The following is a 22421-nucleotide window of genomic DNA, read 5'->3' as shown; positions in this document are numbered from 1 at the left end:
CACCTAATAAATTAATAATAATAATGAATGTTTTTAAACGAACTGCCAATAAAATTAAAGTGCAAATAAAAATACAGCTTCACCACGTTAGTCTTAATTTTTGCACTTCAGAAACTTTTCTATGACTTGAGTTCCAGACTTCTGTTTGAGCATCTAATCACAACAGTTATCAAAGCTTAGGTCAGGCTGATTACCAAAATAAATAATAATCACATATACTGCATTAGCATGGACTCATAAAAACTGATGAAAATATAATTACAGTGCTAAAATAAATAAAATTTAAGTAAATTAATAATAAATATATACTTTTATTAACTAAACTGCCAATAAAATTGAAGTACAATAAAAAATACAGCTTTAACCCTTTAGTCAGAATTTTTGCGCTTAAGAAACTTCCCTTTAGCTCCAGACTTTTAATTTTGTCATTACTGCCACAAGTGGTGGAAAAGTTTATTACAAAGGCGCAAACGGACCACAGCTGAGGAACCAATATTATTTGGCGGTCCTTTGGTTAAGAAACACTGCTCCAGGTCTCGTGGTTACAACCTAGCTACCCTACGGCTTACGTTGTTTGTGTCGAATACAGATTGGTTCTGGTATCAGCGACGACAACAAGGAGCACGACGACGACGAAGAAGAAGAAGAAGAGGAGGAGGAAGGAGAAGAAGAAGAGGACGGAGAAGGGGAGCCTGAAGAGAATGAGGGAGTTGATTCAGAAGAGCTGGACGACGAAGAGAAGTTGGTGTTATGTTTCATGTATAAAATGGTAGTTCAATAGCGATAAGTCCTTTGTAACGTCTTGTCCTTTAACAGCGATGTTCCACGGTCCAGCTGGTCCATGTTCAGAAAAGCCCTGACTGAGGTACGTTATTTTTACGACGGTAAAATACATCTTGCATGTTTTAATGCTGTGTGCATGTTGTGCTAGATTGATGCTACAGATGTGCTCGCTGCCATGGGCGCCATACCTTCTGGGTTCAGATCATCCACTCTAAGTAAGCTGCTGGTGGAGGAAGGTGAGTAGAGACCAGGGGTGTAACGGCAAATTCTACAGTGGTACCTCGGTTTTTGTATGATCTACTTTACGTATGATTCCATTTGATGGAGATTTAGATTTTTGATTTTTAATATGGTGCCTTGGTTATTGTACGGCCAACCACTGCGCGTAAAAAACTAGTCTGTTTTTTCTGTGTATTGTTCTGTTCTGTAAACATGGAGTGGCCAACTTGACTCGTTTTCTTTGCCTTTTTATTGAGTACCAGTCCAAGATAAGCCACAAGGGACCAAAGAATGTTGCGAGTTCCGGCACTTTGATAAAGAAGGCGAGAAACACTGTTGAATTTAAGAGGGAACTTGTTGCAAAGTAGAAAAGTGGTGTCTGCGTTAGGACTGTGAATCTTTGGGCACCACACGATTCAATTCAATTCGATTCTTGGGACTAACGATTAGATTCAGAATCGATTCTCGATTCACAATTGATACTTTTTTCATAACATTCAGTGCCAGTTGTATAATTAACTACATTACTCCATAATAAGGAAAAAACAGCTCAGATACATTTTATATTACTTCAAAGAAAACTGGTTTTGTTTAATACAATTCTACCCAAACATTTAGTGAAGTAATATACAAATGAGACAACAAGAGAAGTATCCAACATTTGCCTTTTCTAAAGTAAATACAGGTAAACAAAATACATTTTTTAAAACGATTTTTGATTTTTTTTCCAAACGATTAAATTGTTACAAATAAGAATCATGATTCATTCAAAAATATTTTTTTTGACAACTTTAGTATGTGTGGCTCTCCCGGTCTTCAATATTAAAGTGATTTTAATTGAATTAATAGATTTTTATTAATCATTTGTTTATTTCAAATTGTTTTCTGCATTCTATAATGTATCACTTTAAAATGTGTTTTGTGTGTCAATTATTGGATTTACATTATTTCTTACAGGACTAGCGCTAAAAATATCTCGTGGCGTAGCCCACGGATCAATACTGGGACCAAAATGTTTCAGTCTTTACATAAACGACATTTGTAAAGTTACAAAGGACTTCAATTTAGTATTATTTGCAGACAACACAACTGTGTTTTATTCAGGAGAGAACACGCACAAGCTAATACAAATAATAACACAAGAAAAATAACAAATTAATGAGGTGGTTTGACAAAAACAGACTATCCTTAAACATTAGTAAAACTAAAATGATATTCGGAATCAGTAGAAGAGAAAGTAAAACACAAACACAAATGGACGGAGTAGACAATGAAAGAGTAAAACAAATCCAATTTTAAGGTGTAATAATAGGTGATAAAAGTAACTGAAACTCTCATAAAAATATACAACAAAGTGGCAAGAAATATGTCAATAATAAATAAAGCAAATTATTTTCTGACCCAAAAAAACCCTCCGTATTCTCTACTGCTTGCTAATGTTACCATATCTGAGTGCAGAAATATGGGGAAATAACTACAAAAGTATGGTTAATTTACTGACTGTTTTACAAAAAAGTTCCGTTAATATAATACCTAACGTTGGATATATTTATTGAAACCAAAATATTGAAATTGAATGATTTGGTGCATTTGCAAATAGTTACAATGATGTACCAAGCAAACTATAACCTCCTACCCGAAGAATGTACAACAATTCTTCTCATTAAAAGAGGAGAAATATAACCTTAGAAGAAAGTGTGATTTAAAACATTTGTATGCACGTACAACACTTAAGACCTTTAACATATTAATATGTGGAATTAGATTATGGAATGGATTATTAAACAATTAACTAATATGATCCAGTTTAAGAAACTGCTCAAACTCAAAGTGTTTACAAAGTACAAGGAAGAAGAATAAACATTGTGAACCTTATTAGAAAATGAGATAATCTTATTCATCTCATAATGTAAACCATAAATTACTTAACTATTTGTTAATAAGAACTTTATTGTTAATTGATGTATTTAATAATTATTTATGTACTCATTTATTTATTTACTGATGTACTTAAACATCAGTAGCCTAGTGGTTAGAGTGTCCGCCCTGAGATCGTTAGGTTCTGAGTTCAAGCCCCGGCCGAGTCATACCAAAGACTGTAAAAAAATGGGACCGATTACCTCCCTGCTTGGCACTCAACATCAAGGGTTGGAATTGGGGGTTAAATAACCAAAAATGGTTCCCGGGCGTGGCACCGCTGCTGTCCACTGCTCCCCTACCTCCTAGGAGGTGGTCAAAGGTGATGGGTCGAATGCAGAGAATAATTTCGCCACACCTCATGTGTGTGTGACAATCATCGGTACTTAAACTTTTTAACTTTAACTATTTATTTATTCACTTATGTGTCACAAAAAAAATGTGTAAAAAATACTATGATACGAAAAGTGGTAAGATTAATAAATAAGCTCTGCATCTTCCTACTCTTTCTCGGATATGTTGTAATGACAAACTGTAAATATGTAATGTATCCTATTGTAATTGTATGGCATGTTCAAAATAAACTAACACCATAACCATAAATGCTTTGGTTTTTTGGTGATTCGGTTTTGGCCTGACCTTTTGGAATGGATTACAAGGCACCACTGTTTGAGTTTAAAAGAAAAGGATGCAAAGAGAACACGCGCACTGCACTTTAAATCAACATACAGTACATCAAGCAGCTGCAGTTGTTAAGACGATTGTTGTTGCAGGTGCAAAATACAGAGGGAGTCGTCATATGCTGCCTCAGCTCAGCCAATCACAGCTGTCTTTCAAAGATCTCTTCTTGGACCCCGACACCGGCAAGGTGAGACGGCTACGTCAGTTACGTCCACCAGCCAGCAACTTTACTGTAACTCTGCATGTGTTTTTAAATGTCAGTTGCTACTAAACTTGTTTGTTACACTTGTTGTGCCATTGTTTAAAACACACTCATCGGTGTTATTAATGCTGACTGAGCAGTTTGCTATTATGTGTCATGCAAAACACATATATAAACTTTTTCCGCTGACGGGCGCACACTGAAAAATCAAAAGATGCGTGGGATAAAGTAAAGCCTGTTCATAGCTGTTAATTTGGTTCTGGGCGTAAACATACTCAAATCCAATCTTTCCTTTACAGAAGAGCGCTAAAAGAGTCATTACTGGAAATGCATACAGTGAACCTACAAACCCAATATTCAAAGAGTTCAACTTATTGAAATGTCATGGACATGAAAATGCTTAAATCCCCAAAATACATAGCCGATGCTTCTTTTGCCTCTCAGCTGAATGTCGGTCACTTCCTGTTTGCATAGGTCCGCTCGCGACACATCAAAACGTGCGTTTGTTTCACTCTGTGGAGTTGCAAGCGGATCCCCACGCCCGGAGTCGGAGTCCAGGTCCTCAGCAGACACATGCGCCTCTGCGCCTATGACGGAAACCAGGTGGACTACATTTTGAGGTATTTCTTCTCCAACTACCCTGCGCTTTAACATAACCGCAGCATGACTTCTGGTGCGCCGCAGGTGCTGAGCAACATCCACACAGTGCGGGCCAGCTACAGCCCCAAGCACCCCAAGACCTGGACTTTCTCACCGCGGGTACGAAGAGACAGCCGGGCCCCACCGAGCTCTATCGCGTGGCGTAGATTGTAGAAGTTTGTTTATGTTGCAGAAGTCAGGGCTTCTCCATAGATTCATACGAGGCAAACCCCCAATGTGTTTGTCCCAGACGGCAGGCGTTCTGCCCACCCTGCTTGACGGAGACTGCTTCCTGCGCTGCAACTCGGACAACTCCGACCTCGGCCTCCTCTTCGAACTCGGAGTCACCTTCATACGTAACGTGAGGACGGACAGCGAGAGGCGACAATTAGCAGCCACGACTAAGCAGAGCTTTGCTGTCTTGTAGTCTACGGGTGAGCGGGGCGACCTGAGCTGTGGATGGGCTTTCCTCAAACTGAGAGACGCTGCTGGAAATCCAATACCTAACAGGCAAAGTACACACACTCTACACCAGGACAGGCAATATGTCCCAAAATCTACAGTGTAACCTCCATTTACCAACCTAATTGGTTCTTGCACATGGGTCGTAAATCAAAGTTTTTATAATGGAGCAGAATTCCCATAAGAAACATTTTTGATTTTTGAGGATAACGATTCGATTCAGAATCAATTCTCGATTCAAAACTATTTTGCATTCAAAATCAATACATTTTTTTTAATAACACTGGGCCCCATTCAGCAATAAGTTCCTATATCTTCCTCTTATATTTCTTCCTAAGTGATTTACTAAAAGGGGGCCATTCAAATTCATGACGTGTTCTTAAACGCCCAAATTGTTCCCACCTGCTGTTCTTAAGTTGCTGAATGCCAAATGGTTAGCACGTGCGTGTCTATCATGATTTGTATATAAACACGCCCTTATTTCCCCAATATGCAAATGTAAACGCCCTTCATTTTGTAATTTGCATAGGTAAACTCCCTTAATTCCCCATATAAGGGCAAAATTCAGTCGGAAAAAGCCGAACGTCAAACACACGGAGAAAACAAACAGATTACAGAAGACAAATTCGTATTCTACGGGGGAAATACATAAGGTCAAAACGTAAGTTTAAGAAAGAGGGGACAGCCTAAAGCGTTCAAATAAATATTCATCACTTCGGGCAAGTAGGTATAAATGGTCGTGAAATATGCGCTCCCTCCCCAGGGCACGATCTGCGGCATCTTGCAGTAGCATCAAAAGCATTGTCATTGTGTGTGTGCCTGCAATCTCATGGTATTTTGAAATGTCTATATATATATATATTGGTCATTTTGCTACATGTCTGTCTGTCTTATCTCTATCTATCTATCTATCTATCTATCTATCTATCTATCTATCTATCTATCTATGTGTTTATATCTATCTCTCTCTCTCTATCTATGTATCTAGCTATCTATGACAGTGGTTCTCAACCTTTTTTCAATGATGTACCCCCTGTTAAATTTTTTTTAATTCAAGTACCCCCTAATCAGAGCAAAGCATTTTTGGTTGAAAAAAAGAGATAAAGAAGTAAAATACAGCACTATGTCATAAGTTTCTGATTTATTAAATTGTATAACAGTGCAAAATATTACTAATTTGTAGTGGTCTTTCTTGAACTATATGGAAAAAAATATATAAAAGTAACTAAAAACTTGTTGAAAAATAAACAAGTGATTCAATTATAAATAAAGATTTCTACACATAGAAGTAATCATCAACTTAAAGTGGCTTCTTTCTAAACATTTCTTCACAAAAAAAGAAAACTTTAACATCAATATTTATGGCACATGGCCACAAAAAATCTAGCTGTCAACACTGAATATTGCATTGTTGTATTTTTTTTCACAGTTTTTGAACTTACATTCATGATTTGTTGATGTATTATTCAATAAATATATTTATAAAGGATTTTTGAATTGTTGCTATTTTTAAAATATTTGTAAAAAATCTCACGTATCCCTTGTCATACCTTCAAGTACCTCCAGGGGTACGCGTACCCCCATTTGAGAACCACTGATCTATGATATTAATGTAACATTAGACATTAGAAGTAAGGGAACTTGTCACACTTAAGGACAAATAGGCCACCCTAAGAGTGCTCTGGAGCGCTCGTAGATTGTGTTCTTACCTTGAACAAATCCCAGCTAAGAAAACATTGGTAAAAACAAAAATCTCCTTAAAAACTTAGTAAGTGGGCTTAAGAACAACATTTGTTCTTAAGAACGGTTGCTGAAAGGGGCCCACTGCTACATTCCTCCATAAAATAGATAATAGCCTCAATAAATTTCTATTTTACCTAAAAGAAACTTGGTATTGTTTAATATAATTTTACCTAAACATTTGATAAAGTCAAATACAAATAAGGCAACAAGAGTAAGTATCCAACACTTCTCTTTTCTAAAGTTAATCTGAACAGCAGATATGATCATCTACATCAACAATATGATTTGCCTCAGTGGCTGGACACGACAGATTAAACAAAACAACAAAAATATATATAGATATTTTAAATCAATTCATTTGCGATTAATTTTAAAATCTATTTTTGGACTCCCCTTAATGTTTATACATACATATATATAAAAATATATGTGATCTAAGAGCTAAGCACCGCTTGCAGAGCGGCGCTTCAGTGTTTATAGCTTTAACATTATCATTTGTTCTTAAGCCACAATGTGTCCCTTCTGCCTCCTATGTCCCCGAGCCTTGTCTGCCTCTAAGGACTCCACTACGTGTGTGTTTCTTTCCAGCAATGTCATGGCGGTGCGCCGTAAAGTCCTTTAACAAAAAAGTACCATTTTTAATTAATTTGTACCAGTATTCCATACAACTCTAATATGTATGTATATGTGTCTGAGAGATGTATGTATATATATATATATATATATATATATATATATATATATATATATATATATATTATACACATACAAACCCCGTTTTCATATTAGTTGGGAAATTGCGTTACATGTAAATATAAACGGAGTACAATGATTTGCAAATCCTTTTCAAAATCTGAATTTTGTCTGATACTGTAATTTTTTTTCTCCACACCTAATGTATTTGTGCGTGTGTGTGCGTGCAGGACGTATGAGCTTCTGGTGAACGGTGGTACTCCCTATGAGAAGGATGTGAGGGTGGAAGGCTCGCTGGCTAAAGGATGTAAGTAGTCAGCCGAAATATTTGTGTCTCCATCTAGTATCATCCTTGCCTTCTCTTTTAGCGCCATCAAGTGTTTTCCAGCAGATACTGCAGGCCAGACGCCAGCCCATACTCATCGTCAAGTTCAAGTCGCCAAGCAGCCACATCAAAAGGAAACTCAAGTGAGAGAGATTTGTGGAGTGACTGCTAGTTTAAAAAATGAAAACAATGAGTGTTTCTCCTCACAGTCTTCTCCCAGACACGCTGCTGTACTGTCTGAGCTGCGTTCAACTGTTGGTGATGCAAAGGCAGCTGCTAGCCGACGCCCTGCTGGTGGACCGGCCCACCATGCAGAACGCAGGTAACGCTCGCAGGATGTTCTTTTTTTTTTTTTTGTAAGAGTCACACTATAAACATTGCACTGCTCTTCATCTTTAGATTTAATCTGCAGTCCTGTGCTGTCCACTTTCTCCACGCTTGTGGACCAACCTGACCTGCTGGATGCTGTCAGGGTCAGTGCACTCTCTTTGGTTTAAACAGCGTCTTTGTGTTTAGTCTCCCAACGCAGCAGCAATTTAGGATTTTTTTTTACTATATGTTGTAGCTGAGAGAGGCGCCAGCGCCCCCCGCGACCCCAAAAGGGAATAAGCGGCAGAAAATGGATGGACATGTATCATATACATACATTTGTTTGCTAAGAGCCAGTCATAATCAATCCTGCAATGAAAAATGCCATAAAACATAAAGGATGTACAGAAAGTGAAGTTATGTTTGTCAAAGGTCTCTACTGTATGTTGTAAAAAACACTACAAAACATTGAAATTCTTGAATTTTTTTAAATACACATTTTTTTAAAAACATTACATCCATTTTTTTCAGACATTATATGAACAAGATAAATAATTACACATTTTAATACATGTATACATATTTTTACACTATCAAGATTGTACTGATAATAACAAATAATATTTCTAAATATATTTAAATAAGATACAAAAATGTGAAATAAATATGATAAACGATGATTTAGTACATAATATAATATTACATTATGTTTTACACTTTATCAAGAGCATAATAATTAAATAATAAAAAATATATACAATATATTTAAATACATTAAAAAGGTTAAATAATAATATAAACATTTAAATAAGATTTATATAGATTTACAGTATCATAATGATTTAATTTAAAATATATTTAAATACAATAAAAATGTTGGATACAGTTTTTAACAATTAATATCATACTTAATACATTTACAAAACATTACATAATTAAATATACATTTTAATAATCGGATTTTAAAATACACATTTTTACATTATCAAGATCATAATGATAGTTAAATAATAAAACATTCAATAAATTTCAAATATATTTAAATACATCAAAAATGTTGAATATAATTTTTAATATTCAATACCATATTTTGAATATAATTACTTTCATAAAACTTAAAATGTACATTTTAATATTTAATATATCTTGTATATTTTTTACACTATCAAGATCATTTTAATATTTAATATATCTTGTTGTATATTTTTTTACACTATCAAGATCAGAACAAAAAGTCAATAATGAAAAATATACTTTACATTTTGTTAATATATTTAATATGTGTAAAATGTTAGAAGATTAAATATTTAATACTCACTTTCCTTTATTCAACAAGGTAAAAAAACTCACCTGGAAGAGTGCCCTGGCCAAGAGTACATTTTTATATCACGTTTTAAATGTGTTAAAATTATAAATTTTTTTGTTATTAATATTTAATATTGTGTTTTAATATATTTGAAGATCGTAACAATACCTATTAAAAACCGGTATTGTTTACCTATTTTGTTTTGAACAAATCTAAAAAAAAATTACTTTTCACTTGAAATAACTTTTTAAAGGCCTACTGAAACCCACTACTACCAACCATGCAGTCTGATAGTTTATATATCAATGATGAAATATTAACATTGCAACACATGCCAGTACGGCAGGTTTAGTTTACCAAATTGCAATTTAAAGTTTCCCGCGGAGTTTATTGTTGAAAACGTCGCGGAATGATGACACATGCGCGTGACGTCACGGACTGTAAGGAAATATTAGCGCTGCACCACTCTCGGCTAAAAGTCGCATGCTTTAACCGCATAATTACACAGTATTTTGAACATCTGTGTTGCTGAATCTTTTGCAATTTGTTCAATTAATAATGGAGAAGTCAAAGTAGAAAGATGGAGTTGGGAAGCTTTTACCTTTAGCCACACAAACACACGGTGATTCCTTGTTTGAAATTCCCGGAGGTGAAAATTTACTATGGATCAGAGCAGTCAAGCGAACATGGATCCCGACCAAATGTCAACCAGCAGTTTTCGGTGAGAAAATTGTGCTAAAAAGTCGCCTCTTATCGGAGATCGGCTGAGCTTGCGCTGTCCATACACCTGCCGTTGACTTCCCTCAGACATGGCCTCAAGACACCCGTGGACACACCCCTCCGACTATCAGGTACTATTTAACTCACTAAAACACTAGCAACACAATAGAAAGATAAGGGATTTCCCAGAATTGTCCTAGTAAATGTGTCTAAAAACAATCCTCAAACACAAATATTTCATCCTCGCTCAAATTAATGGGGAAATTGTCGTTTTCTCGGTCCAAATAGCTCTTACTGCTGGTGGCCCATTAAAATCAATGTGAATATGTGTGGAACCCTGCAACTCGGGACGTCACGTGCACATACTTCGGTAAAGGCAGGGCTTTTCTATTAGCGACCAAAAGTTGCAAACTTTATCGTCGATGTTCTCTACTAAATCCTTTCAGCAAAAATATGGCAATATTGAGAAATGATCAAGTATGACACATAGAATGGACCTGCTATCCCCGTTTAAATAAGAAAATCTCATTTCAGTAGGCCTTTAAACTACCAAAACATCGCAAAGAGTAAAACTGGCATCAAACACGTAAACTTTTTTTTTAAATATATAGTGTTATAATAAAAATAAAATACTAATAAATCTATCACCCTTATGTTATTTTTCACTTTGGCATGAACATTGGCAACTATTTCAAAGTGCTAAGATGAATTAAAAACAAGTATTAATACATCCCAAAAAATGTTTCCTTTCAGATTGCTTGGATGGATACTGAAAGCAAAATGAGTCGGGCACAGAAGGTCAGACTGCATTTGTGTTATGATTATTATTGCAGAATGTAGCATTACTGTCTCTCAGCACAAGCCACACAATGTTCCTACCTGAGTTGTCTCTTCACGTCGCAGCGAGATGTGGCCGCTGTGAAGCAGGGGTTCTTCAAAGTCTACATGGCGTCGGCGTACTTCATCCTCCACTCGCCCTCTCTGCCGACCCACCGCTGGGCCGATCCAGCCTCGGAGGAGCAGCGATCCCGCTTCATCTTATCCACGCTGGAAGCTATCAAGCAAGCCAGCGGCCAGTCGGGGAACCAGGGGGCTTTTGCCGACTCGGCGGCGCAGGAGCAGCTGGCTTTTGATGTCTCAGAGATGACCTTCGACCTCCTGCAAGCCACACGGTAGAAAACCAGAATTATTTTTGTGTTTTTTATTAAAATATTAAGCTAGTAATATCCTGACATTGTGATCACTGTGGGGCCTAAAGGTACCTTGTTGTTGTGCAATACTAAGGTGGTCAAATAACACATTATTCGTGCGCTAATTGCTAGCTAAACAATGTACATAAACAATGTAAAATTACGATTCCGTAATATTTTTATTTTAAACCTGCCAGGTACAGTGAGTTGTCATTCCACATTGCTCAGACCAAATGTTGAGATGTGTTATGGATTGAAGATGAAGTGCATCACAAAGTTATTCTGCCAAAAGCTGGTCAACTTCAGATTCTTTATTGATCACTACAACATACCATTCACTGTAATACATACAAGACATAAAAAAGAATACATTTGACCCTTAATTTAGGCCAAACATATATAAAATATACTTACCATAGATTAAAAAAAATGTTTTAAGTCTGCGAGCTGCCAAGCTACAACTATGTTTACTTTTACAGCTTCTATGTACAAAACCCAAAACCAGTCAAGTTGGCACGTTGTGTAAATCGTAAAAAAATATACATATACTGATTTGCACATCCTTTTCAACCTATATTCAATTGAATAAACTGTAAAGACAAGACAATAACTATTAAATTTAATTTTTTGCAAATATTAGCTCATTTGGAATTTGATGCCTGCAACATATTTCAAAAAAGCTGGCACAAGTGGCAAAAAAGACTGAGACAGTTGAGGAACGCTCATCAAACACTTATTTGGAACAGGCTAATTGGGAACAGGTGGGTGCCATGATTGGGAATAAAAGCAGCTTCCATGAAATGCTCAGTCATTCACAAACAAGGATGGGGCGAGGGTCACTACTTTGTGGACAAATGGGTGAGCAAATTGTCCAACAGTTTAAGAACAACATTTCTCAACCAGCTATTGCAAGGAATTTAGGGATTTCACCATCTACGGTCCGTAATATCATCAAAAGGTTCCGAGAATCAGGAGAAATCACTGCACGTAAGCGGCTCAGCCCGTGACCTTCGATCCCTGCATCAACAAGCGACATCAGCGTGTAAAGGATATCACCACAGGAACTCAGGCACACTTCAGAAAATCACTGCCAGTAACTACAGTTCATCGCTACATCAGTAAGTGCAAGTTAAAACTCTACAATGCTTAAGCCAAAGCCATTTATCAACAACACCCAGAAACGCTGCCGTCTTTGCTGGGCCCGATGGACTGATGCAAAGTGGAAAAGTGTTCTGTGGTCTGACGAGTCCACATTTCAAATAGTTTTTGGAAACTGTGGACGTCGTGTCCGCCGAACCAAAGAGGAAAAGAACCATCCGGATTGTTATAGGCGCAAAGTTGAAGAGCCAGCATGGTATGGGGGTGTATTAGTGCCCAAGGCATGGGTAACTTACACATCTGTGAAGACACCATTAAAATTCTGGTGACTTACCTGCCGCTTTTTATTTATTTATTTTTTACCATTAAATGTACATAAATTAAATATCTGATATGACACAACATTCTTTTGTTATCAATGACAGTTCAGCTTATATTGATAGAATAACATTGTACTGCTTTTGTGTCTTTCATGGAAAAAAAATTATCAGCGTGGCTCCTTCAATTTTCCTGTGCCTGGCCCTCGCTGGAAATAGTTTGGACACCCCTGATATAAAATATCCGATATAATCAGTCCTGCAGCGTGCAAAGATGGACAGCCAGTTAACATCTCAATGTCCTCCAATAAACACACAAGGTTGGACAAAACAAATGCGTAAGTTATATTTTGCCACAAAAAAAAATGTTTAAAAAAACCAACGCAGATTTCTGCGGGCGGACAGTTTACATGCCCGTTTATTACAGCGAAGGAGAGCGCACTTCCGGAACACAAGCCGATGAAGGATCGCTTTACACTAACGGCGACTGCGTAAAGCCACTGCTTGGGTACAATGATTTTCCTGTTTGAACTATGAATGAACACATGTGGACTTAAGTGCTTAACAAAAAAAGGTGAAATAACTAAAAACATGTTTTATATATTCTATCCATCCATCCTTTTTTTACCGCTTGTCCCTTTCGGGGGTCGGAAATAGCCACCTTTTGCTCTGATTACAGCTTTGCACACTCTTGGCATTCTCTCGATGAGCTTCAAGCACACCTGTAAAGTGAAAACCATTTCAGGTGACTACCTCTTTAAGTTAAAAGTTAAAGTACCAATGATTGTCACACACACACACACTAGGTGTGGCGAGATTATTCTCTGCATTTGACCCATCACCCTTGTTCACCCCCTGGGAGATGAGGGGAGCAGTGAGTACAGCGGTAGCCGCGCCGTTTTTTTTTTTTTTGGGTGATTTAACCCCCAATTCCAACCCTTGATGCTGAGTGCCAAGGTAATGGGTCCTATTTTTATAGTCTTAGGTATGACTCGGCTGGGGTTTGAACTCACAACCTACCGATCTCAGGGCGGACACCCTAACCACTAGGCCACTGAGTACAATACAATGGCTGGCAACTACTGAGCAAATTGCTAGCTGACAACTAATAAGTTAATTGCTGGCTGACAACCACAGCACTAATGGTTAGATGACAACTAGAGCGCTAATTACTAGTTAGCAACTCGAGTGCTAAACACTAACTAGAAATTGGCACGATAAACACTCAGGCATTATTAGTTAGCTGACAACTAAAGCGCTAATCGCTATCTGAAAACTGACGCACTAATCATAAGCTAGCAACTAATCAATGCTATCTTAAATGCTAACGTATGCTACAATGAATTTGACAACTACCGCACTAATCGCTAGCTGACAACTTAAGGCGCCAATCGCTAGGTGACAACTGACGAGTTATTCGCTGGCTGGCAACCACAACGCAAATTGTTAGATGACAACTACAGTGCTAATTACTAGCGAGCTACAGTGCTAAACGCTAACTAGCAAATGCCGCGAAAATCACGGGTGTTTATCGCTGGCTGACAACTAAAGTGCTCATTGTTAGTGGGCAAATAGAGCGCTGATCACTAGGTGAAAACCGACGCACTAATCACTAGCTAGCAACTAATCGCTGTAGATATCTTAAATGCTAACATGAATATAATAATATACTGTAACTACACAACAGTGTGTTGAGAACTTGCTAGCAACTGGGGTGTTAATCGTTGGCTGAATTGTTAGTTGGCTACTCGTGCGCTAATCTCGAAACGCCAACCAACATGCTAATCGCTAGCTGGCAATTAGAGAGCAAACAGGATTGCCTGTTATTTTTATTGGATAGTAGTCTGTTTATTTCAATTGTTAGTTTTTCCTTTATTACCTCTTGTTCAATTGTTAGTTTTTCCTTTATTACCTCTTGTTCAATTGTTAGTTTTTCCTTTATTACCTCTTGCGTTATTTATTTCACCCCATATTTGTTCCCACAACCGCACCTTAAGTTGGAGTCTTTAATCTCATTATATGCAAATATAATGACAATAGTCTATTCTATTCTTCTATTCAAACGGCTAGCTACCAACTAGCACGCTAATCGCTAACATAATGATATGCAATAATATAAGTACATGACAGTGTGTTGGCTCATTGTTGATGTGGATTTAACGACAATTAAATTTGTGGAAAAATTGCGGGGCGGGGTTTACATTTAAAATATATATTCAAAATAAAAAAAATTCACCGACCCCTTGTGGACCTTTTGTTTGGAAAAGATGAGAAATATTTGATAAAACGATACAATAGCAGGTACTACAAACGAGTACAGTGGAAGTGTTCAAAACCGACACACCAAAATACATTTCAGAGTCTTTTTTTCTGCTTTAATTTGTTTAGAACTCCCTTGTTTTTCTTGCCTTTATAGTATGGCACTGTCAACATCCATCTATCCATCCATTTTCTACCGCTTGTCCCTTTTGGGGTTGCGAGGGGGGGCCGCTGGAGCCTATCAGCTGTATTCGGGCGGAAGGCAGAGTACACCCTGGACAAGTCGCTGTCTCAGTTGGAACAAAAGTCAGAACAGCTACTAAGCATGTAAGCAGCATTCAGGCTCTATGCTGCCATCTGGCGGATGAAGTTGGGCAATGACACTTCACTTTACTATTCAAATTCCGTCCATATTTTGTCAAAAAAAAAAGCATAAAAAGTGATTTAGAACCAATTATCTTTTAAAGATAGTAAAATAAAATAACACAAGTGATTCACAATATTTAAAATTATTATTTATATACTATATTTTCTAAATAAAACTTGCTAGTTGTCCTTTCCTAATATCATGCTCCTATTGTAATCTGTTTTAATCATTATTAATTATATAACATTTTATTTAACCCAAATTCTTTAAAAAATATTAAAAAAGTAAAAAGTGATTTATCAAATGTATTATTATCAATTATGTAATATTTAGTATATATTTTTTGTTTATTATATTTAGACCTGCTGTCTCTAAACAACTGAAAGGAAATTACATAAACACACAGTATTTTATAATAAAATATGGCTTTAATATTGCAGTGAAGCAATAAGTCATAATATTGCAACATTATATATATTATATTTCAAATAATAAATCTCTGAATCCTGCAATTTTCAATCAATATTTACAAAGTATCTGGCCCTTAGTAATGATGAAATGCCTGCCACACAAATGCATAGGCTCCAGCACCACCCCCCGCGACCCCAAAAGGGACAAGCGGTAGAAAATTGGATGGATGGATATTTTCACAGCACAAAGATCAAAGGTGAGATCATGTACATGACAACAAAGGAGGAATGCTATACTTCTCACAGCCACTAGGGGGCATATTGTCATCCATCCATCCATTTTCTACCGCTTATTCCCTTTGGGGTCGCGGGGGGTGCTGGTGCCTATCTCAGCTACAATCGGGCGGAAGGTGGCGTACACCCTGGACAAATCGCCACCTCATCGCAGGGTATATTTGTATAATTTCTTATATTCCTATTCATTATTTCTTTGGTGTGTTGTTAGCATTAGCTCAGCATTCACACACTTTTTGGAGGAAGCCACGTTCGTATATTTGAGTGACATGTTTTCTTGCCCTGTTTGGTGACTTAAATGTTTGCTTTTCTGTTAAAGTTTCCCCAAGGCTGTCATTGTCACTGGGCCACATCTTATGGCCTCCACCTATAAGGTCAACATCCCCTGTTCAGGTGTGTCGTTTTGTTAGCAGCTTTTTAAGGAGCTTTTCTGCATTATTAGTCTGCCAGGCAGTCTTTTTATAGTCCGGTATAAAAGAAGCGAGGCGATGCACAGGCACAGTAAGACAGTCAGCAGGTCTTGTTCTAGTAGAGCAGTTGCTGTCAGTACAGAACTGTATTAATTAAAAAAACAAAAACACATGTTTTATACATATGTATTTACACATATTTGTACACATACATACATTTATATATACATATATGCGCATAAATATGTATACATATGTACATACATACATATATATATACACACATCTATATAGACACATACATATATACACATTTACATATACACATCTACATACACGTATTTTATTGTTTTTTTTAATACCCAAAGATACATTTTCGTGGAGTGACATGTCGTTATTGCAATCATGGAAATCGTGTATTTAACCCTATACCAACTGAAGGTGCAATTTGTTCACGTTTTTATACACATTTATTCATTTGGTTCAGACAAAAGATCATGCTATATCATTAACATGTTTACCTTTTTTTATAGTAAAATGTTTTTTTTAGATTATGGAAAATTTAGTTGAGATAGGCTCCAGCACCCTCGCGACCCTGAACGGGACAAGTGGTAGAAAAAGGATGGATGGATGTAATTGCATTTCAACATACGCGCACAAACACACATACAATAATTTATACATATGTTTATTTATGTATATATATATATATATATTTTTTTTTTAATTTTATTTTATAATATATTATTCATAGACTATTATAGACTGAACTATATTGTACAATGTATACGTATATACTGTACAATTAATAGATACACTGTATGTATGTATACATATATATATAGATACATATTTACAGTTTATTTATACTATATTTATGTTGTTGTATACATTTGTAATTAAATGTATATATATATATGTACATATTCATAATTTTCATATGGAACTTACAGTATATATATATATGTATAATATATAAATATATATATGTCTATATATATACATATATATGGATAGATGGAAGTTATATATGAAAATTATGAATATATATATATACATATATGTATATATATATGTATATATATGTGTATATATATATGTATATACACACACACATTTTTATATATAATTAGAAAAATGTATGTTTATATAAAGTTCCATACAAAATTGTGCACATTTGTAATTATTATATTTTTTTATTATATTTATTTACTATGTTGAAATAATAATTCTTTATTTGCAAAACCCTTTGCCGTTATCGTTTGAATTAATTTGAATACAAATTCATGTATATTTTGAATATATGTGAGCGTTTACCCTCTCGCTTTCTGCGTACTTGTCACAATGCTGACACTCAACTTGTTCCCCTCTCGTACAAAGGGTGTGCACGTTCAAGTGTGTATTCACGCACGCACGCACGCACGCACGCACGCACGCACGCACGCACGCACGCACGCACGCACGCACGCACGCACGCACGCACGCACGCACGCACGCACGCACGCACACACACACACACACACACACACACACACACACACACACACACACACGTAGGTAGGTTTGAGCGCTGAGTGCAGGTGTTTGCTGCCAAATAATAATATTGGCCCATCCAGTAATTCCACATTCCAGCGGCCATTGCTGTGGCGATGCAGGTTTCCTGGCGACCATGATGGACACACACACACAACACATATACACAAACACACACACCACACATATACACACACACGCACACGTTGGTTAGCGTCACAGGTGACTTGAGGCGTCCAGACATAGCAGAGACAACAGAAAAGAAAACATGCTCTTTTTGTCCCAATACTTTTGTCCATCCCAATTGTGCCTTACATACAACACAGGTGACGTCATTGTGGGTCGTTACAGGGGACACACCGAGACGGAAGAAGGAGATTTTGTTGGTCAGACGAGACCCTCTCCGCTGACAGGAACACTTTGGGAGGATTGGGCTGAACATAAAAAAACAACACAGATTTAGAACGAACATTAATAAACATTTTTTTAATATATTTATATGTATACATAGAGTCGTGGTCATTCGTTTACATACACTTGTAAAGAACGTAATGTCATGGCTGTCTTGAGTTTCCAATAATTTATGTCTAAAGTGCATGGCACAGTTTTGTCACTGCCACAATCAGGAAGAAATCGCAAGCTATCACCTGCTGCTGAGAGAAAATATGTCAGGAAGATCAAGAGTCAACCGAGAACCACCAAAAAGCAGGTCTGCAATGAATTGGAAGCTGCTGGAACACAGATGTCGGTGTCCACAGTCAAGCGTGTTTTGCATCGCCATGGACTGAGAGGCTACCATGCAAGAAGGAAGCCCTTGCCCCAGAAGCGACACCTTAAGGCTCGTGTAAATTTTGCTGATGATCACATGGACAAAGATAAGACCTTCTGGAGGAAAGTTCTGTGGTCAGCTGAAACAGAAATTGAGCTGATTCTCATCATTTGGATAGCTGGCAAAATACTTTTGGCAATGTAGTGTATATACAGACCATATATATATATATATATATATATATATATATATATATATATACATATATATATATATTTTATATATATGTAAGTGAGGCTTCACGGTGGCAGAGGGGTTAGTGCGTCTGCCTCACAATACGAATTTCCTGCAGTCCTGGGTTCAAATCCAGGCTCGGGATCTTTCTGTGTGGAGTTTGCATGTTCTCCCCGTGAAAGCGTGGGTTCCCTCCGGGTACTCCGGCTTCCTCCCACTTCCAAAGACATGCACCTGGGGATAGGTTGATTGGCAACACTAAATTGGCCCTAGTGTGTGAATGTGAGTGTGAATGTTGTCTGTCTATCTGTGTTGGCCTTGCGATGAGGTGGCGACTTGTCCAGGGTGTACCCCGCCTTCCGCCCCATTGTACCTGAGATAGGCGCCAGCGCCCCCCGCGGCCCCGAAAGGGAATAAGCGGTAGAAAATGGATGGATGGATGTAAGTGTGTATATATATATATATATATATATACATACACACTTACAGATTTACACATGCATACATATACACTATATTGCCAAAAGTATTTGGCCACCCTTCCAAATGATAAGAATCAGGTGTCCTAATCCTTTGTCCCGGCCACAGGTGTATAAAATCAAGCACTTAGGCATGGAGACTGTTTCTACAAACATTAGTGAAAGAATGGGCCGCTCTCAGTGATTTCCAGCGTGGAACTGTCGTAGGATGCCACCTGTGCAACAAATCCCGTCATGAAATTTCCTCGCTCCTACATATTCCAAAGTCAACTTTTATCATAAGAAGAGTGAAGAGTTTGGGAACAACAGCAACTCAGCCACCTAGTGGTAGGCCACGTAAACTGACAGAGGGGTCAGCGGATGCTGAAGCGCATAGTGCAAAGACTTTCAGCACAGCTAGTTGCTACAAACTTCACGTGACCTTCCAATTAGCCCACGTACAGTACGCAGAGAGCTTCATGGAATCGGTTTCCATGGCTGACCAGCTGCATCTAAGCCATACATCACCAAGTCCAATGCAAAGCGTGGGATGCAGTGGTGTAAAGCACGTCGCCACTGGACTCTAGAGCAGTGGAGACGCCTTTTCTGGAGTGATGAACCACACTTTTCCATCTGGAAATCTGATGGACCAGTCTGGGTTTGGAGGTTGCCAGGAGAACGCTACATTGTGGACTGCTTTGTGCCGAGTGTGAAATTCGGTGAAGAAGGAATTATGGGGTGGGGTTGGTTTTTCAGGAGTTGGGCTTGGCCCCTTAGTTCCAGTGAAAGGAACTTTGAATGCTCCAGGATACCAAAACATTTTGGACCATTCCATGGAATAGCACTTAAAGTTCATATGTGAGTAAAGGTAGGTAGCCAAATACTTTTGGCAATAATATATATATATATATATATATATATATATATATATATACATATACCGTATTTCATTGAATAGCTGCCGGGGCGCAAATGAATTTAAAACCTCTTCTCACTTCTGCACTTATTAAAGGCATGCGGTAAAAGTAAGCAGGCGCTAATAGTTTTAAAACTTCTTCTCACCCCTGCTCTTACCAATGGCATGCAGTAAAAAATTGAGTGTGATAACAATTTTTTTAAAAAATAAACATTGGCTCGGTGGTTGGGGACCACTGCTCTGCAACGTGTCATCGCACCCACCTTTACGCCATGCTATCTGGATGTGTGCCGGCTGGACACATGCATTTTGCTGCTTTTCATACGAGATTGCAATGCATACTTGGTCAACAGCCATACCGTTTACACTGAAGGTTGTGATATCATCATCATCATCATAAACCGCTGTCAGTCCACTTCTGGACGAAAGCCTCAGCATGTTTCTGCCATAGTGAACGATCTCTAGCTGCTCCCTGCCACTGCACTGTTCCCCAATATTTGTCTATTTCATCTCGCCATCTCACTCTCTGTCTTCCTCTATTTCTATTATGCACACGCCCCCCCCAAACCTGCCCAACTCAACCGGCGCACGGGGGGGGGGGACAGGGCTTCGTGCTAGCGGGGTGTATAATATAGCCAAGAGGCATGGGTGCATGGCATTCTGGGTAATTCTTATGTTGCGTTGATAATGTGTTACAGAGCCGATGTTCTCCCGAAATGTGTTTGTTATTCTTGTTTGTTGTGGGTTCGCAGAGTGTGGCGCATATCAGTAAGAGTGTTAAAGTTGTTTTATATCACAACCATCAGTGTGATCTGTATGGCTGTGGAACAAGACCCCTGGTTTACACATAGTAAAAGCAAAATAAAATTCCTCCGCCATAAAAGTAAACTTGCGCTAATAAATTTGGGGAGTGAGTTTGACCCGGCAGTAGTTCAAGACAGGCGCATATTACATGCCCGGCGAAAATTCAAGGAAATACGGTATACACACATACATATATATTTTGACAACTGTATATTTCAACGACCGCTTAAGGTGCCAACAACTTATGTCAACAACTCCTTATGTGTTCAACCAGTTGTGTCATCAACTGCATTTGCAGAAAAAAACACTTTTGCTGACAACTGCTTGTAACGAGGATTGCGACAAATTATGGCGTCAACCAGTTGTACCGACATCCGCTTATGTCGACAACCATTTAGGGCATCAACTGGATTTGCTGACAACTGCTTATTGCGTCAACCTACAATGGTGTCAATCGCTAATGGCAACAACTTCTTATTTTTGACAACCACTCATGCCAATAACCGCTTATGTCGTCAACTTTTTTTATTTCGACAACTTATGGTGTCAATCACTGATGGAGAGAACTTTTAACATCAACAACTTATTGTCGTCAACATAAACAAGCTCCACTGTCCAACATTATTCCTTTTAGGCTGTCTTTCATTCATTCTTTGGATATTTCCAATTTTTCAAAAAAAAAAAAACAACTTTTTTACCAAACTTGAAAGATTGCGTCCAAAAAAAAAAAATAAGTAACACCAAACATGACGACGACCTTGTGACAGAGTCTCCGTCTCTGCGTACGACAATGGCTTTTGTTTACTGTGCGGCCGTTTTAATCCGTCGCCATGGAAACCACTCGGCTGTGTTTGGAAACCAACACAACAAGGAGTCTGACTAACTCTCCCACTAAGTGAGTGAATGCGATGTGAATGGGAATCCTTTTGCTAACAAAACTCTATTGAATGTTTGTGCTTCACAGTTGGCCCGTGTTGGAGCAGCCTTGACAAAAGTGCTCCAAAGTAAATTCATGTTCTCCGAGGCTGCAGGAGGATGAAACTACTGCAACATGAGCTCTTTTCTTCACGCTATCATAACCATGCATGGTAATTACATTCTGCCAAGACCCCAACTGTGGCGTCGGACCTCGTAAGTGGACAAAAAACTCCCACGGACTTTGAAATGTTATCATAAGTCTTCACAGAAGAGTCGACCGCATGTAACAACATTTTTGTCCACTTATTTTAATGTTTGATAAAATATATTCTGTGTGTAATAAAATATTGATATGTTATTATCTTTAAATTAGATTTTTAGTATCACAATTCTAAATATGGAAATATAATGTATTATTTGTATTTAATAATATATAATTTAATAG

The 22421-nt window shown here is 37.6% G+C and overlaps 1 protein-coding gene across 6 annotated transcripts in view; it reads left to right on the top strand.

Moving 5' to 3' along the window:
- Positions 1-22325, top strand: part of nphp1 (nephronophthisis 1) — a 27717-nt gene extending 5392 nt beyond the window's left edge. The window contains exons 7-21 of one of the 6 annotated variants that reach the window (XM_061911292.1): positions 590-741; positions 817-865; positions 932-1019; positions 3693-3787; positions 4277-4422; positions 4465-4561; positions 4635-4802; positions 4869-4951; positions 7570-7646; positions 7708-7807; positions 7874-7986; positions 8064-8137; positions 10753-10797; positions 10903-11171; positions 22023-22325. In XM_061911292.1, the coding sequence (XP_061767276.1) occupies positions 590-741; positions 817-865; positions 932-1019; positions 3693-3787; positions 4277-4422; positions 4465-4561; positions 4635-4802; positions 4869-4951; positions 7570-7646; positions 7708-7807; positions 7874-7986; positions 8064-8137; positions 10753-10797; positions 10903-11171; positions 22023-22047 (1581 nt within the window). In that variant the 3' untranslated portion in view covers positions 22048-22325. Of the gene's footprint in view, positions 1-589; positions 742-816; positions 866-931; positions 1020-3692; positions 3788-4276; positions 4423-4464; positions 4562-4634; positions 4803-4868; positions 4952-7569; positions 7647-7707; positions 7808-7873; positions 7987-8063; positions 8138-10752; positions 10798-10902; positions 11228-22022 lie in introns of those variants that run through there. The other 5 variants (XM_061911294.1, XM_061911295.1, XM_061911296.1 and 2 more) reach the window with 5 other exon arrangements.
- The last annotated feature ends 96 nt before the right edge of the window (positions 22326-22421 follow it).

Source organism: Nerophis ophidion, linkage group LG09, assembly GCF_033978795.1.
Source record: "Nerophis ophidion isolate RoL-2023_Sa linkage group LG09, RoL_Noph_v1.0, whole genome shotgun sequence".
NCBI classification, from domain to species: domain Eukaryota; kingdom Metazoa; phylum Chordata; class Actinopteri; order Syngnathiformes; family Syngnathidae; genus Nerophis; species Nerophis ophidion.
The sequence above is the reverse complement of the archived record's forward strand: the minus strand, read 5'-3'. Positions and strand labels throughout refer to the sequence as shown.